This window comes from Triticum aestivum, chromosome 7B, assembly GCF_018294505.1.
Source record: "Triticum aestivum cultivar Chinese Spring chromosome 7B, IWGSC CS RefSeq v2.1, whole genome shotgun sequence".
Taxonomy (NCBI): Eukaryota; Viridiplantae; Streptophyta; class Magnoliopsida; order Poales; family Poaceae; genus Triticum; species Triticum aestivum.
In genome coordinates this window covers 143,823,205-143,839,989 of record NC_057813.1, presented here as the reverse complement: position 1 = coordinate 143,839,989, position 16,785 = coordinate 143,823,205, and the positions used below count along the sequence as shown (strand labels likewise).

At 42.8% G+C, this 16,785-nt stretch overlaps 2 protein-coding genes across 2 annotated transcripts; both read right to left on the bottom strand.

Annotated features, from left to right (window-relative positions):
• Nucleotides 1-4,061: 4,061 nt before the first annotated feature.
• Nucleotides 4,062-11,610, bottom strand: LOC123156523 (origin of replication complex subunit 3). Its single transcript, XM_044574646.1, has 18 exons — nt 11,470-11,610; nt 11,187-11,363; nt 10,884-11,111; nt 10,600-10,774; nt 10,336-10,505; nt 10,101-10,231; nt 9,032-9,305; nt 8,856-8,930; nt 8,628-8,704; nt 8,465-8,555; nt 7,953-8,146; nt 7,280-7,349; nt 6,774-6,853; nt 6,349-6,426; nt 5,606-5,681; nt 5,061-5,188; nt 4,680-4,838; nt 4,062-4,571 (listed from the first exon to the last, which is right to left on the bottom strand). Exons 2-18 carry the CDS (start codon nt 11,235-11,237, stop codon nt 4,466-4,468), a joined length of 2,163 nt encoding a protein of 720 aa, XP_044430581.1. The 5' UTR covers nt 11,238-11,363; nt 11,470-11,610; the 3' UTR covers nt 4,062-4,465.
• A 1,193-nt stretch (nt 11,611-12,803) lies between these two features.
• On the bottom strand, nt 12,804-16,150 carry LOC123156524 (protein MICROTUBULE BINDING PROTEIN 2C). The gene is made up of 5 exons (XM_044574647.1): nt 15,910-16,150; nt 15,713-15,781; nt 15,009-15,368; nt 13,640-13,855; nt 12,804-13,210 (listed from the first exon to the last, which is right to left on the bottom strand). Exons 1-5 carry the CDS (start codon nt 16,039-16,041, stop codon nt 13,058-13,060), a joined length of 930 nt encoding a protein of 309 aa, XP_044430582.1. The 5' UTR covers nt 16,042-16,150; the 3' UTR covers nt 12,804-13,057.
• Nucleotides 16,151-16,785: the final 635 nt, after the last annotated feature.

Below are 16,785 nucleotides of genomic sequence, written 5' to 3'. Positions count from 1 at the left end.
TCCCGGACACCAGAGGAATACCTTGTGTGCTATCAAATGTCACAACGTAACTGGGTGATTATAAAGATGCTCTACAGGTATCTCCGAAGGTGTTTGTTGGGTTGGCATAGGTCGAGATTAGGATTTGTCAGGTATCTCTGGGCCCTCTCGGTAATGCACATCATATGAAGCCTTGCAAGCAATGTGACTAATGAGTTAGTTGCGGGATGATACATTACGAAACGAGTAAAGAGACTTTCCGGTTACGAGATTGAACTAGTATGAAGATACCGACGATCGAATCTCGGGCAAGTAACATACCGATGACAAAGGGAATAACGTATGTTGACATTGCGGTTCGACCGATAAAGATCTTTGTAGAATATGTGGAAACCAATATGAGCATCCAAGTTCCGGTATTGGTTATTGACCGGAGAGGTGTCTCGGTCATGTCTACATAGTTCTCGAACCCGTAGGGTCCGCACGCTTAACATTCGATGATGATATGTATTATATGAGTTATGTGTTTTGGTGACCGAAGGTTGTTTGGAGTCCCGGATGAGATCACGGACATGACGTGGAGTCTCAAAATGGTCGAGAGGTAAAGATTGATATATTGTAAGGTAGTATTCGGACACCGAAAGGGTTTTGGAGTGTATCGGGTACATAGTGGAGTATCGGAGGGGTTACCGGTACCCCCCGGTGGAAGATATGGGCCATATGGGCCATAGGAGGGAGGCTAACCAGCCCACAAGGGGCTGGTGCGCCCCCACAAGGGAGGAGGCCGAATTGGACTAGGGAAGGGGGCGCCAGCCCCTTTCCTTCTCCCTCTCCTACTCCTTCCCCCTTTCCTCCTCCGATAAAAGGAAAGAGGGGGCGAATAGGACTAGGAGCCCTAGTAGGACCCCCCCACACACACACACACTTGGGGCGCGCCCTAGGACGTCCTCCTCTCCATCCATCCTTTATATACGGGGGGCACCCCTATGAGACACAACAATTGCTCATAGCTGTGTGCGGCGCCCCCCTCCACAGTTTACGCCTCCGGTCATATTCTCGCGGTGCTTAGGCGAAGCCCTGCGTGGATCACATCACCATCACCATCACCACGTCGTAGTGCTGATAGAACTCATCTACTCCTTCGATCCTCTGCTGGATCAAGAGCTCGAGGGACGTCATCGCACTGAACGTGTGCAGAACTCGGAGGTGCCGTACGTTTGGTACTTGATCGGTCGGAACGAGAAGACGTTCGACTACATCAACCGCATTGAGCAATTGCTTCCGCTTTCGGTCTACGAGGGTACGTGGACACACTCTCCCCCTCTCGTTTCTATGCATCTCCGAGATAGATCTTGCGTGAGCGTAGGAAATTTTTTGAAATTGCATGTTACGTTTCCCGACATGAAGATCACTTTGGACAACGATGAGCACCTGAAGTAGAGCAACATGCGACCTCTTCTTTTGACCTGTCTCGTGGAGATGAAATGCTCAGTCCCTGCGCTATCAGAAGAGCCACCGATATGACTTGCCTCAGGTTTCTTCTTTTTCTCTTCATGAGTGGCGTGGCTTGCCTCGGGCTCAGGAAGCTTCTTCTCCATAGGAGTGCCTAAAGATGGCAATGAGGAAAATCCAGCCACATAATCGTGCTCAACCCGCTCATCAAACAGTTCAAAGTCAATCATGTTCTCGTACGAACAAAACAGACTACCTGATGATATGCCCTCCTAACCATCCAACCTTTGGTTGGTTGGATGAATATTTTAGCTGTCTGCAAATTTATGTGATGAAATGACATTCTTGGAGGTCTGGACAAAAACTCCATATCTGTCCTATGTCTCCTTTTTAGTGGCACCTTAATTTATGGAGAGTCTGCGGTGATGAATCGATTGGATCAGCGTCATTGACAGTCGTTGGATGTTACACGAGACAACCATCTCCTATCGCATAGCCGTTGCAACAAGGTCTGTGTTGTGCTTAATATGAACCATGTTGCGGTAACATATGGACATGGCCTCACGACAGCGGGCTTGTTGCATGGCCGCTTGTCTCTGCAGCAAAGCTCTTGTCTAGCACGGATTCGTGCTTACGCATGTGACATCCATCCATGGAGCCGAGGGTCTCCAAATGAAACTCCATCTCTGAGTTGGTCCATGGGATGAGATCTCTATGGGCGGAGGAGGAGGGGCGTTGGGCAAGAGGATGCGTCAAGGGATGAGGCGCTATGGTTCTCCACTCGAGCTCTCCCACCCGATCTAATCCATGGTACTAGCTGGAGGACAAGGTTGAGGAAGAAGGGGATTCGGTGGATGAGGACCCGTGAGACATGTGTCATCCGAACGAGGCGGCCGACAAGGCATGAGTAATCCGTCAGATGATTATAAGTGTTTCCCTAAATTTATTTTAACATAACAAATTCTAGAGGGAGGGATACAAACAATTTGGTATATTTATTGTCATGTTATACTATATATAATACAACAATATTAGCACGTCATAAGCCATAAGATCCCAAAGAAAACTACTAAGAGACAGGTGGCATGAAACTGTACAGACAAAATAGGGCGCTTCTAACCTAAAAAAAAGAGGGTGGGCGCTTCTTCCTTGACGGGGATTTTTCATTCTTATCATCGGCACCGTCAGAAACAAAGCGAACCAAGTGACCAAATGATATACGGTAACCTTGACTCCCATGAAATTAGATCAAAATCTTCCTTGGATAGAACAATACAGCTTGCTTTTGTTAGGAAGTCACAACATATCATTTTAGGTAGATTCTTTCCCAAAGCATTGCTCGGACCGCTAACATAGGGTTTAAGGCATGATGGAGCACCAAGACAAAAAGCAGTGACCGTTGTGGAGGCGCACTGGGCGACCTCGATTGAAAAGCTCATTTGGATTGACACTAGATCTGGCCATGTTCCACTTGACTGTGGCTCTGACCCTGTCCAATTTGCAAAGCCGGAAATGTGGATTTGGATTCTTTCTCAATGCATATGCAATCAAGTTTGCTGAGATGAGTGATCCTCCCAGCAAAGTGGCGAACTCTTCCACTATGGTTACTAACCGCGGATGGTCCATCGGGTTTGCGCTCCCGAATGCGAGTGTCTTGAACAAGTACATGCACTCCTCGATTGGGAGGCAACTCAAAGAAATATGCTTAACGGTTCCAAATCTCTTCAAGTTTTCATTTCAACCTAGGATTATCACCTTGCTTCCTCTGTCCATGCTCATAACAGTTGAATAAAATGTTCTCTAGTCATCATCTTCTACATCAGAAACGAACTCAACAACTACCAATGTCCTCCTCCCTGGCAGCTCTTCATGGTCCGTTATTCTAAAATTATCATAATATTGTAAAGTGAGAATGCACCTTCTCATCAACGCATGCATGTGCAATGAGAGTTCTCTTCCCAACTCCATGTCCGCCGGTGATTGGCAGCACCACCCGAGGAACAAGCATGTAAAGTAGCAGCAAGAAGATGGTGATCTGTTGCTTCTCAACGCGCCGAGCAAACACGAAGTGGTGGACGTGAATATAGGCTTTGTACAGTGTACAACTCTACAGGAGATGCGCTCACATCCGCCTAAGAGTATGAAAAACTCCATGTTAGCGACAACTTCCAGATTTCACGGTGCGCTTTGTAACTCCAAGTTGAAGACCTGGTTTGTACCATTGTCTGTGTGACACCGTTTAAGAGGGATATAAATAGATAGGGAAATGAACAGCTCATCAATTCATTGGAAGCCTGCATAAACCTGATGATGTCCAACTCCCAACACATGTTACCCTCGGTACATGGCTGTCAATAGCTTCTTCAACTGTATGGAGCCTGTATGGCTCACAATTCAACACGAGCTGAACTATTTGCAAAGAAAAGTACTCTAGCAGAGAAGTGCAGGTTGCAGCATGGCCACCAAAGACCGAAACAAAATCTCGCTGACTGCTTTTCTTCAGCAGTGGTGGTCAGAGAGAAATAGCAGAAAGGAAGATCACAAAAAAAAATTCTGGATTTTCAGCAACAAGAGGGCATCAAAATAGTCAGCCGGTACGCCATGCAAAAGATGTGAGGAGCTCAAAGACATGATTTTCTGAAAAATTACTAGTGTGAATGGTTCTATCATTCTGTTCAACTGAGAGTGATCAACGAACAGGAAATTACATGAAGTTGGCATTTTGTCCAAACCTTTCACGAACTTTACTTTGGTTGCTAGCATAATTAAAAGCAACAATAGCCCTATCAAAATTGTATGAAATATAAACTGTTGCATGGTAATTCAGAGCTCTTCAGTTTGTTCATAATCAACTGATGCAAATACTCAAATAAATTGGTACTTGCAGAAGCCCTCAAAGGCCCCATTGACTCAATGCAGCTCTACATACAACCAAACAGAGCTCTACATGTCACTCACTACATGAGAAGCATTTTCTTAGCCTTTCGGTGCATTGCTCGCTTCTAGCATAATTTCTTCACGAGAAATGAAGGTCTCAAGGACCGAATGCAATTCTCTGCACCAGATCTGGCCTTCTCTTGCTCGGCATTCGAAGAAGTCCAGTAATTTGGAGCTCCGTGACAGCCCTGCAGAACCGTGCTCTAGAAAAATACGTGTCAAGGATTACTGAAATATGAGTAGACAATTATGGACTCAGTTTGTCAGACTATGGTCAAGGAAGCACAAAAAAAAACTATGGTCAAGGATACTGGATCATGGCTCCACTCTGTTGAGGCGTGGCTTTTGATTTCTTTTTTGAGGGAGAACCGACCAATTTGCTTTTCCCTTTTGAATTGATAATTCCATCAAAAGACAGGTACCAGTCATGGAGGTTAATTACGTCACCATATTCTTGGGCTAGGTTGCACCTGCAACATAAAATGGTTTCGCATCAGCTATAAAATGTTGGCCAAGGCTTTGCTTGCCCATATGGCAAATGTTTGAGCCTAGGCCTAGCCTATTAATCATGAATAAATATACTCCATGGACTTACATTACTAATATGGCATATTATGGTGGTGCCATTCAGATTCCAAGCGTCACAGCTTAAATATCAGTATGAATATTCATATCTTAATGCGTGGACTTACATAACTGATGTGTCATGCAAGGATGCTGACACAGCAATTCCATTTCTGCTGCAGCAAGAGCAATTAAGACGGCTCTGTGACTTCAGGAGATCAAGCTGAACCATTCTTCTTGGGTTTCCAATTAGTGCCTACATATGATATGAGATGAAATGGAAATCAGAATTGTTATTAGTATATGGGTTGCACTTACCATTCTAAATTAATTGAAGTTCTAGCTTTGTCCTAAGTCAAACTTCTCCATATTTGAGTCTAGAAAAATGTGTTAATATCTACAACATCACATACATATAATATGAAAATATTTTTATGATGAATCTAGTGAAACTAATTTGGTGTTGCAGCTGTTGATGTATTTTTCATTTTTTCTATGGTCTTGGTTAAACTTAAAAGAAGTTTGACTTAAGTACTCCCTTCGTCCCATAATGTAAGAAATTTCTGACACTACACTAGTGTAAAAGAACATCTTACATTATGGGACAAAGGAGTAATTTGGAACAGATGGAGTACACGGTAATAACAATTCTCTATATGAAGGAAAAACTTACAGATTGGAGAACACCAACATTCTTGAAGCAAATGATTTCGTGAAAAGGTAAACACTCCACAGGCACCAAAAGTTTTCTGTTGAATATCTAGACATTAGATGCTAAAACTTCAAATGACTTAATATTATAAACTGAACAGAGTTAATAGGATAAGTGACTTCTCAGTTCACAGCATCAACTTGACAATCAGTCATGTCAAGATGTTAATTACTAAATCCCATTGTATATCATACCTATTCCTAGCGGGTCTTATGGTATATCATTGTACATCTAGGCTTCATCTGGTATTACGGTGGATTATGATAAACTGGTGATCACATTTGGCCCAGCTTCTTATATTTGGGTGTTTAGCTAGACGCTTCTCTTAATGAGGATGGAAACAAATATATTACTGTGTTTCAAACTGAGACGAAATGTGAAAAAACAAACATTGAATAACAAAATTGTCTGATACTAAGCTAATTTTTTTTTAGAAAAAGGGGGCAGCCCAGTGCATGTAGCTCCTTTTTTTTTTGACCTGAAGAGTGCATGTAGCTCCTGCTTGCACAGGGTCCGACCACTTTGGGTCTATTGTACGCAGCCTTTCCCTACATTGCTGTAAGAGGCTGTTTCCAGGACTTGAACCCGTGACCTCATGGTCACAAGGCAGCAGCAGCTTTTACCACTGATACTAAGCTAATTTACTAAACACAAAATGCAAGATCAAAATGGTGCTGAGCTAATATATCCTACCATAACTTTACCTCGTAATATCATCCAATAGCATGGCAGCTTTATCGTTTAATGGCACTGTTCCAATTGCAGTACTATTTGCTGATCTCCTGATACAGCATGAAGTGATGGTCAGCCAGTTTCAGCTAAGCAAAATTTATAATATTGTATTGGAGTTTCATGGATAAGATATTCAGTCACGTCTTGCCAGTTGTCACTATAGCATTGTATGTAAAGTAAATACTACATTAGTCTGACTGGTATGGTAGCAAGTGCGTCGAATGAAACACCCCTGCTAATTATTATTCGACATTAGCATCATGATCATGATTCAGTATCACAAGTCATACATATCCATTAGTTATAAATAACAATAACTGCATGGTTATTTTGGCAGTCTTAATATTTGTTTTATCAATAGAATTGCACATGAGAGATGATAAAAGGAGGTACAAACCTAGGCCACTTATCCTTTGTGATTGTCACACAATCTTCACTGGTTGTGGTTGACTGAAGCTCTTTGACCTTGGCATTAATCTAGAAAAGAATGAGCATATTCATAACTAGCGCCTCAGTGCAGCCAATACAAATATTGCAATTATTGTCTTTGGGTTTTCTGCTACAAGCCCATAATTAGCTTCTCCGATGTAAAGTGAAATTGCCAAATTTCCAGTCCATTTTGTAAAAAGATAAGTTCAGCAATCACAAGTATTCAGAAGCTACTTTAACCCAAAAAACTTCAAACAGAGAACCAAAATAATATGTCCCATTTTCAGAGTATCTATCCAGATTCCATACAAACAACCTAGTACGAAAACTGGTGATGAGAAACTGGATCCACCATTTAGCAAGTGAATAAACTTGACCAAAATGACTTAATGAGAAATAATATAATTTCTCGTTACATGACTTGTACTTCTTTCACCAAAGTTTTCATCATTACGAAATCAGCAGTGAGAATACCTCATTCATTCCTTCTAAGTGGGTGCTCCAAACTTCAAGAACACGAAATAATGTTTCCATAGGCATGTATCTGATCCAACATAACGGATTCATCAGAATCTAAAAGACAAAATTAAATAGAAGTTTCATAAAAGGGTATTGCCTTCAGACAAATGAAAACATCAGCCCTAGTATGTAACTGCTTCTGCAAAAAAAAAAACTTGTCTTTCATGGTAATTGTCAGTTGGCCATATTACTTCCAATACAATAATCATGGCCTAATGACTCCATTAAAGAATGTGGAGCTCTTATATTAAAGATATAAAAAGGTACGAGGAGAGTGATTGGGGAAACATTGTACACAGTCAAACACCACAGGGCCACAGGTTTTATATTAGCTCAACAGTGCAATGATAGAAATTACAAATCAGTTAGGATCTACATGTGATATACTCCCTCCTTTTCTAAATATAAGCCTTTTTAGAGATTTTAATACGGACTACATACAGATGTATATAGACATATGTTAGAGTGTAGATTCACTCATTTTGCTCCATATGTAGTCCATATTGGAATCCCTAAAAAGGCTTAGGAACGGAGGGAGTACAAGGTTAGATATGCACAAATATCTATAACAATAATAAATCGGAGACTTGTGCATCAAGAAACCTGAAAGCAAATTCGATCATCTTACCTTGCTGTATCCAATGCCTGAGCTATACATCTTCTACCAGCACCTGATTTTCCACTTGATAGATTCCCACTTGTGAGTTTAGACATAAGCAGTTCATTATTTGAATCATTCTGAGTGTGCAGATCTGGATTGATTGCCTCGCAGAAAATATCTAAAAGTTGCACTTTGCCATGTCTTCCAGCTTCATACAAGCACTGGATAGTCATAATGTGGGAGAAAAATATTCAGTATTGTGGACCTAGCATATTCACAATTAATCAACTAAAGAAGCTTCTGTAATTTCAAAATTGTACGGATGTGTTTTATATCACATACATACCAATGAGTAAATTACATAGTTACACTTTTCATTAGCTTTTATTTAGTATCCTTCACATGAAGGGAGACATGTGAGCATGCAATATCTTAAGTGTTTACCACAACGCTCATTTATGTATAATGAAGGAGAGCTGTTGTTTTCTCAAGGGGGCGGGGGCGCGGGGGGAGTGTGGATAGTAGCACCATGAGCCTACCAAGAGAACAGAACTCCAATCCTTTTGCAGCTTCATCAGCTCAGACAAACCTTCTACCAAATTGTTGCCAGGCTTGATTGAGTTATTTTCCCTGCAATACACAGTTTCAAACCTATAGAATGGGAGATATTATTGTAACCAGATCTTATAGATGATCTTATACCTAGTGCATGAGGGTAAACCAAAAGCTTGTTTCTGAACTGCTACAGGCAGTGCACCAAATTTATCACGCCAAAAGTTCTGTAGGGTAGTAAATCAGAAGCAACTCAAACAGATAGTATATATATATATACTAAAATATAAGGGAAACTGAAGTGTAGGTTCTAGCTGGTAGTAGTAACAAAAAAATAGCAAACATGGTACTATGATGGAAATAGGGAATAGCAGCAACCTCAGAATCCTCTTCAAGCATTCCCATGCACAAGAAACTCAAAGGTTCGACAGAGAAGTGCTTACTGCATGCAAGCTATGTCAATTTTGATTAGTCATTCCATAACAGATAGAGAAAATATATTCATAGAATTTCTAACATGAATATAGCCTAAGTGCTTAATATGAAAAACTAACCTTGAGAGCACTAATGAATGATGTTATTGTCCCATCATGTCTGAAAAAGTAATTTCTGAGGAAGACTGCAACTTCGTGGCTGATGCAGAAACCGGCGCATGGTTTAACAAGGATGGCCTCCACAAGGGCATTCATTCTATCAGAGGGAGACCCCAACGTGAGTTTACAGGGATCTAATCTTTGAAGAGCTTCCGATGAGAGCAGTTTCCTTGGTGCGTCAAGGGTAGTTGCTATCCCCATTACAAAGAAGATTGGAATCTTAATTACCCACTCACTACAATAAAGAGATAAGTATTAGGCTTTCAAAAATTCTATGTCGAACCAAATCCACAAATGCAAGCTTCTTAATTGAAACTAATCACAGAAAGAAGAAAAACTACTCCCTCCATTCCATAATGTAGTGCGCCCGCGCTTTTCGAGATTTAAGTTTGACCATAAATTTAACCAACGTGGGTTAAATTTAATGGTATAATTTTTGCTCCCGCCGCAGTCGCCCACGTTGGTTAAATTTATGGTCAAACTTAAATCTTGAAAAGCGCGGGCGGACTACATTATGGAATGGAGGGAGTACGTATTATGTTTCATTACTGGTAAATACATTTCTTCTAGAGAGCTAAACAAGTGGCAACAAGTGGCATGCTCATGCAACTACAAGAATATGTTTCATTACTGGTAAACACATTTCTTCTAGAGAGGAGCTAAACAAGTGGCATGGAGCATGCAACTACAAGAATATGTTTCATTATTGGTAAATACATTTCTTCTAGAGAGGAGCTAAACAAGTGGCATGGAGCATGCAACTACAAGAAAAGGAGCAGAAGCTATTGAACAAATAAATCGATATGCTTCTTGCTATCATTGACATTGAAACTAATTAGTGTTAAGCTGTAAGGATTAAACAGTGGGCTAAGAGTTGAAACTAGTATTTATGTAGTCAGGATTTTGGCATATCTCATGGGTACCGAGATCAGAGTTTCTTCAAAGATTGCACTTACTTTTACCTGGGTTGGCATAGAAGTGCCTAAAAGATAAGAGCGAAGTGCCTGAAGCGACGAAACATAGAGTTTACCTCAGCGTCATCACAAGCTCTCCCAGGACATCACCGGAGCATTGCTCTAAATCATCAATTATGATAATGATAGGTTGATCATAATTGTCGCCTTTGCAGTACCAAGATGCAAGTGCAGATACATCTGCTACCTGTTGGAGAAAAGCAGCAACAGATGAAGTTAGAGAGCCAATACATTCGAGTCTGAATCAACAATGCAGATTTAAAAGATTTCAGCCACAGTCATGTCACTCACATCTGGAACGTCTGAAAGCAGCTGCCTCAACAAGCTCCTTAAGCAGCCACCGACTCCATTCTTTGATGATAATTCCGTTGCCGAGAGCTTGGCCAGGTGACATCCATTAGACTCCAGATGATCCATGAGATCCCGAAATGTCGTGACATCGTCAACAAATTCTGCATTCTCTGCAAAAGTGAGAAATCCAATCAAATCAAATCAGCTGATTCCTCGCCAGTAGAAACCAATCAGTCAAACACTTGATGGCAGTGTTCTGCTTACTAGTGAGAACAAACGCCGTTGGTATCTTTCTGCAGATCACATCAGTTAAGAGAGGGTACGGCTGCTGGATTTCGGCAGGGCAGGGTCTCGTGATAGAGCGGATCGCGGAGAAGGATTCCTGAACCCACCGCAGCACCTGGTCGAACAGCTTGAGGTTGATGCCTCTGAGGACCTCCTGGAAGCAAAACCAAGCAATACCAAGATGAGACATAGCACACATTAAAGTATGCACATGATGAGGAACGAGGCTGGTCAATCGAATTATGGGGTGAAGAGAGGCAGACATTGATGGTGGATTGGATCTTGGACCAGGTGCAGTGGAAGGCCTCCAGGCGGAGCTGCTCGAACAGCTCCATGTCCCCCTCATCGTCGTCGTCCCGCGGCCTCTTTGCAGATTTGGGGTTGGGAGATGACGGCTGGGAGACCTCGATTCGCCGCCGGGCCCGGGAGGTTGCCGGGGAGGAAACGGATGCGGACGCACCAGCGGACGCCTTGTGAAGGACAAAGAACGGCTGCAAGAAGACAGGCATGAGAGGGGGGGTAAATGCAGATCACGCGCAGGCTGCAACATCTGAGCAGAAACATGCCTGGATATTGTTGGCGGCTGTGAGCGGAGCTTCGCGAGACGGTGTGCCCATGGCTCCGGCGGTCAGAGGGGGGAGGCGGCGGCGAGGGGCACGGCGGCTGCTAATCGAGCCGGCGGTTGCTCACCCACGCGAGGCAGCGGGCCAATTGATACTGCTCTGCCCCGGCTAAATCTTTCTCTGCAATTGATTACCCCATCTTAGCCTTGCCGCTGGCAGTTGATAAAATGCCACACACTCCAGGATTCACTTGTTGTTTGATAGCGCGGGAGAGAGGGGGGCTCACCTGAGAGGACCCGTTGTCGTCTCGGCGGACGGCGGCGCGGTCAGGGGAAGGCGGGGCGGGACGGGCGGCGCGAGGAGAGGGCGGGACGGGAGGGGGACGGGGCTCGCGCGGTGGAGTGGGGAGGGGGGCGGAGGAGTCAGGGAAGGCGTGCGTGGGTCGTTCCGTTCCGGTCCGGAGTCCGGACGGGGAGAGAAGAGAAGGGACTGATGTGATCTGACGGTCAGGGCGTTCCGAGGGGTCGGATCGTGTGGCTGGAAATTGCTTGTTGGGACGGTGCCTTAGGGTAGACCAGTGCCAATGTTTGGCTTGGCGGGAATTTGCGCGCCAGAATTGAGCGGGCTTAGCTTGGAAAAAGGCCGTTTGTGCCCGTCATACTCAGACCACCTGGTTGGTACTTACACTGTAGTCAGGCTTAGCTTGGAAAAAGGCCTTCTTTCTCTAAAAAGAAAGTTAATATGGTACGCATTTTGCGTGCCCTTAATTTTTTTTGCAAAGAAACCTCAAATCAGCCTTTTTTTTAACTGCAAACCATAGGTAGAACAATTGTACTACGGTATTTCTCACTAATAAGGCAAATAAAATACAATATTTACAACAAGAAAAACAACAGAATGAAAAAACTGTTCTAGTGAAAAACAACTCAAAACTTGCAAGGTTTAACGAGCATTTTCCGTTCGAACTTCGAAACTAGCGAATTAAGTTGAATTGGCATTTGAATGGGTTTAAGGAGTCGAGTTGTCAAATAATATTCTCTCTAAACTTTGGCTGCGTTTTTTTATAATAGTCTCCTCCTTTATTCAATCACAATTGCATCATTTACAAGGAATGGTATCATCGCATCCATTGGCGAATCCATCCAGATACTAGAAGGAGGTATCTTTACAATTGTACTCGCTAAACTTTGGCTGTGTTTGCTGGGCGATTTTTCATGAGAAAAAACGACGTTTGTTTGGGCAATTGTGAGAATATAGCATTAAGAGCATGCTTTGGGAGTAGCATAAACCTACAGTGTGGATATGATCTAGCTGCAACTCTTCTAATGATTTCGTTGCAGGTGGTTTTGGCGTCTTCACAAGCTCCTCCAAAAAGGAAATTATTGTTGTCACTATAATGCACCTACTTAATTGCAGTTCTTCAGATGACATTATACGATTCCACATCATCATGAACGTGATTGCAGAAATATGACAATTCAAACATAATAAAAAGAAAGGTGCATCAACAGTTCAAAATTCCAATGCCATAAAAACTAGCAGCAATTTGTGCCTGGAGATTCAACCAAGTCTGTAAACACTAAAATCACACTAGATAGCAGCACTTCCCAGTGCTCATCATCAAAACAACAGCCAAAGTTTTCCTTCTAATTTAATCAACAACGGAGAGCACAGAACCAGGTAAATGTGATTCAAAAACTAAAACAACTGTCCAGTTTCAAGTGCTCGATCGGTTACAGTCACACCGGTCACACACATGAACCAGCTCAAGCCCACAATTATAATTACATCAGCGACTTAAAATTATCGTACATACACTACAATTGGCACCACCGTGCATCATCGTACATACACTACAACTGGCACCTCGTGCATTATTGTACAACAAGGACCTGCAGCCTTGACCGCGCCTCCGCAACTGAACTCAACTGTTCTTCGTTAGGGTTTGCTCTTGCAGCAGCAAGAGCTTCAGCATATGTAACTCTTTCCTGCTCTATCTTGTCCACTTCAATCTTGTCGATTTCACTCTGAAAGAGCAACGTTTGATGGTTAGTTAACGAGGGTAAATATGCAGGCATGACATCTTCTCAGTTTTACTTTTGTTGAAGTTTTTGTAGCAGCTTTCATAGTGATCTTGCATGGCAGGGCACAGGCCGCATTATTAACATATCCTAAAAGTGTTACCCTGATTATGTTGATAGCCTAAATTGTTAGCTAATTCCATTGTAGAATCCAAATATTAAACATTACATGATTTTCAAGCCAGAAATGATAAGCTAGAGTACCATACATTTTACACAGTTGCCAAAAAAGGAATAATTTGGATTGCAATTAGATCTTTTGCAGAAAATTAGTAGTACAGGTATGCGTCATCATTGATCAGACCTGTAAAACTTGTAGGGATTCAAGAAGGTTTACGACAAAAGGTAAAGACACAGCAATCAAGGATTACTCACCACTGATTGAAGTGCCTCTAGATCATAAGATGGTATGCTACCATCGTGACAATCATCTGAAACATTCTCCGAGATTTTCTCGAATAATGTCACGAATGAACTTATCTCAAACTCCATACTGGAGACATCCCCTTGAAGATCTTCCACCTTCTTATTTGAGGTCTTTACCTCCCATTCCAATTTTTCTAAAGATGCTTGCTTGTCTGCAAGCATAATCTGTAGAAGAAATTTCAGGAAAAAAAACATCAAATAAATGCCACAGTATGGGCTGTTGATTTGACTATAAACCAAACATTTAATACAGGAAAGCAAGGGAACAGAACACCCACTCTGTTAAACTTTACCGAAATTGAGCTATGCTATTATCATCTGGTAAGGGAAATGTATATGAAATAAACATGTTTTATTCAACTAAATTGCAAAAAGTGGAATTGCGTACATGCACAGATCAATTCTGTGCACGAAAACAGGGCCACAGTTCAGTTTGCATTATGGCCAAAAGGAGGATTATAACTTTGGGACCGCATAGCATAGTAGTGGAAAAAAATCTAGGCTACAAAGATTTGAAATTCACTAATAAAGCCTGGTACAATGATAAATGCATTGCAATCCAGATTATAACTGGAAAGTGGAAACTGCTGCATATGGCCTGTCTGCTATTCGATATTCGTACCTTGGTTTCTTCAGTTTAAAATCAACTTCGCATATTGTGAACAAAATGGTGGTGAAGTGGTGAACATAAGCATATCATTCCCTAATTTTATGTTGTAATTGCAAAAAATGTTTGATGAAGCTTCTAGGAAATGACCACATGCTTTTTTCAAAGAAATAACCATTTTGGCTGCTTGGAACATATGGAAGATTAGAAACAGATGCTACTTTGACAGGATACCTGCCTCCTTGGTGGACCGCCTGAGACTACTTCAATCTCAACTCAATATTTTGAAACTGAGGGTGCAGCCTAATATAGCTGAATTCTTGACTGGCTTCAGTGATAGTCATGTAGTGTCACTTTTCTTTCTCCTTATGGCCTTTGTATAATTCTGGACTTTGTTCCATGACTCTGCATATTCTTTATTTAATTTAAATAGCAGAAAGGAGCCTCTCCTGCTGCTCTAATGGTTAAAAAATGTATTTTATGTGTTTGTTAGGATCATTGTGATTTGAACACCAAGGGCGTGACAACCAAAAATCTAAAACGTAGCAACTAGTGTGCCATTTGTAGAACAAAATTTAAAACGATAACGGCAAATGAGCTTCAGAAAAATGAGGAAACTTTGGCTCACAGAACCATAATATAGCACAATTTCCACTAAAGAAATATATTTATAGCACAATGTAGTTGCAGGCAGGCAGGCGGGCAATTCACCTTTGCATTTTGTAACTGAGAATTTGCATACTTGATTAAAGCTTCTTTCTCGGCAACTTGGCGTTTCAACCCATCAACTGTCGAATATACCGCATTCATCTCACTCACAGTACTCTCAGCCGACCTCAAAGCGTCCTCTTTTTCGACAAGTTGCTTTTGGAGCTCATCGACCTGCTCACGCAGCAAACCGATCTCATCCTTGTCTTTGGGTTTATTTTCTGCCCCCAATTGAGTCATCGGGGCAACCGAGCCGTTGTCTCCATTTGAATCAGGTGTACTCTTATTTCCTGTGTCTCCAGGATCCCTCCGCATTTTTGCCGACACAGTTTGTGATGTCTTTGCGCTTTTCAAATCACCACCCTATAAGAAAAAATCACGCATCCCTTCACCGTTACAAAAGCTCATGACATTAACAAAACAGATTTATCAACGCCATGCCATCTCAACAAGGCTACAAAAACCGACAAACTTGCGAGATCTACCCCTGTAAACCATGCAATGACAATGAAAATCCCTAATCTGAACTTTCTTGCACAGCCTATCTACCGAAGCACGACATCTGAACCACTCCCGGGGTCACAATTCAGAAAAGTACACAGGGAAACCGAAACATCAGCAACTGTCACTATAGCTTTTTTGTTAATGCAAAAAATCCCCACATCCAAGGAGCAAAGCGCCAAAAGGCGAAGAAAGAAGCGTGTCACCTTCTTGGCCGGCGCCGGCGTGTACACCAGCGAGGCGCGCCGCGAGTACGACGGGTTCGTCCTCCGATCCTGCATCCAGAGACAAAGCAACCGCGATAGTCAGAACAACCCGAATCTACAAGCTCCGCGAGAGGGAGCATGAAATCCCTCCAACCCCGGCGAGATCTGCGCCGCGGCTCGCCCACGCGCGCGCTCACCATGAGGGACTCGACGAGCGGCACCATGTCGACCAGGTCCTTGAAGAGGACCCGATCCACGTTCCCGCGGACCTCGCCTGGGCCGGCGGCGCCGGCGCCGGCCTCCGCCGGCCGGAGGGACCGGTCGAGCATCCCTTTTGTCTTTTTTCAAACCGAATCGGGAGGGCGACGAGTGGGAGTGGGGCGGAATGGAATCGGGCTGGGAATTTGGGAACGGGAAACGGCTGGGAATAGACGAGAGGGTCGGGCGGGTGGTTGGGTCGGGGTTTAAGGCCCCGCGGCTTCTCCGGGTCGCTGGGTTCGGTCGTGGTGTTGATTCCGACCGACCCGGCCGCTTTTACGAGGCTTCTTGGTGCGGTGCGGGCGGAGTCCTGGCTGGAAAATGCCTGCTTTGGGAAAGGCAAAGAGGGGCCAAAAGAGGCGCCACGCTTTGGCTAATGATTCCGTTGTGTGGTTTGTGCAAGTGGAAACCAGATGGAATTGATCGATGGAATTGCTTCTTCTTCAGGGATCTTGTCTTTTTTTGTGTGTTTTAATAACGTACTTCCTCCGTTCATAAATATAAGATGTTTTGGATATTTCAAAATGAACTAACGATGGATTGAAATGTGTGAACAAACACACTAAAATGTGTCTATGTACATTTGATTTCGAAAAAATAGAACATCTAAATGTGTAGGGACAATTATTCCGTGCTACTCACTCCATCCTTATTTATAAGTCTAGAACACCGCACACCTTTCGGTAGAAAAAAATGACCATGGATTTGTTCAATAAAATATTAGTTATATGTCGTAAAACGTATATCATAGCGTTCAATTTCAAGAAAAGATTTCAATGGTGTATTTTTCGTTGCATATAATGCATATTTTATAG

Coding starts and splice junctions, on each gene's coding strand:
- LOC123156523 (XM_044574646.1), bottom strand. CDS start 11,237: ATGGGCACACCGTCTCGCGAAGCTCCGCTCACAGCCGCCAACAATATC. Junction 9,306..10,100: donor GAGCTTGTGATGACGCTGAG/GTAAACTCTATG, acceptor TCTTTATTGTAG/TGAGTGGGTAATTAAGATTC. Junction 5,189..5,605: donor ATGTTGGTGTTCTCCAATCT/GTAAGTTTTTCC, acceptor TATCATATGTAG/GCACTAATTGGAAACCCAAG.
- LOC123156524 (XM_044574647.1), bottom strand. CDS start 16,041: ATGCTCGACCGGTCCCTCCGGCCGGCGGAGGCCGGCGCCGGCGCCGCC. Junction 15,369..15,712: donor CGCCGGCGCCGGCCAAGAAG/GTGACACGCTTC, acceptor TTTTTCTTATAG/GGTGGTGATTTGAAAAGCGC. Junction 13,856..15,008: donor CTCAGTTACAAAATGCAAAG/GTGAATTGCCCG, acceptor TTTCTTCTACAG/ATTATGCTTGCAGACAAGCA.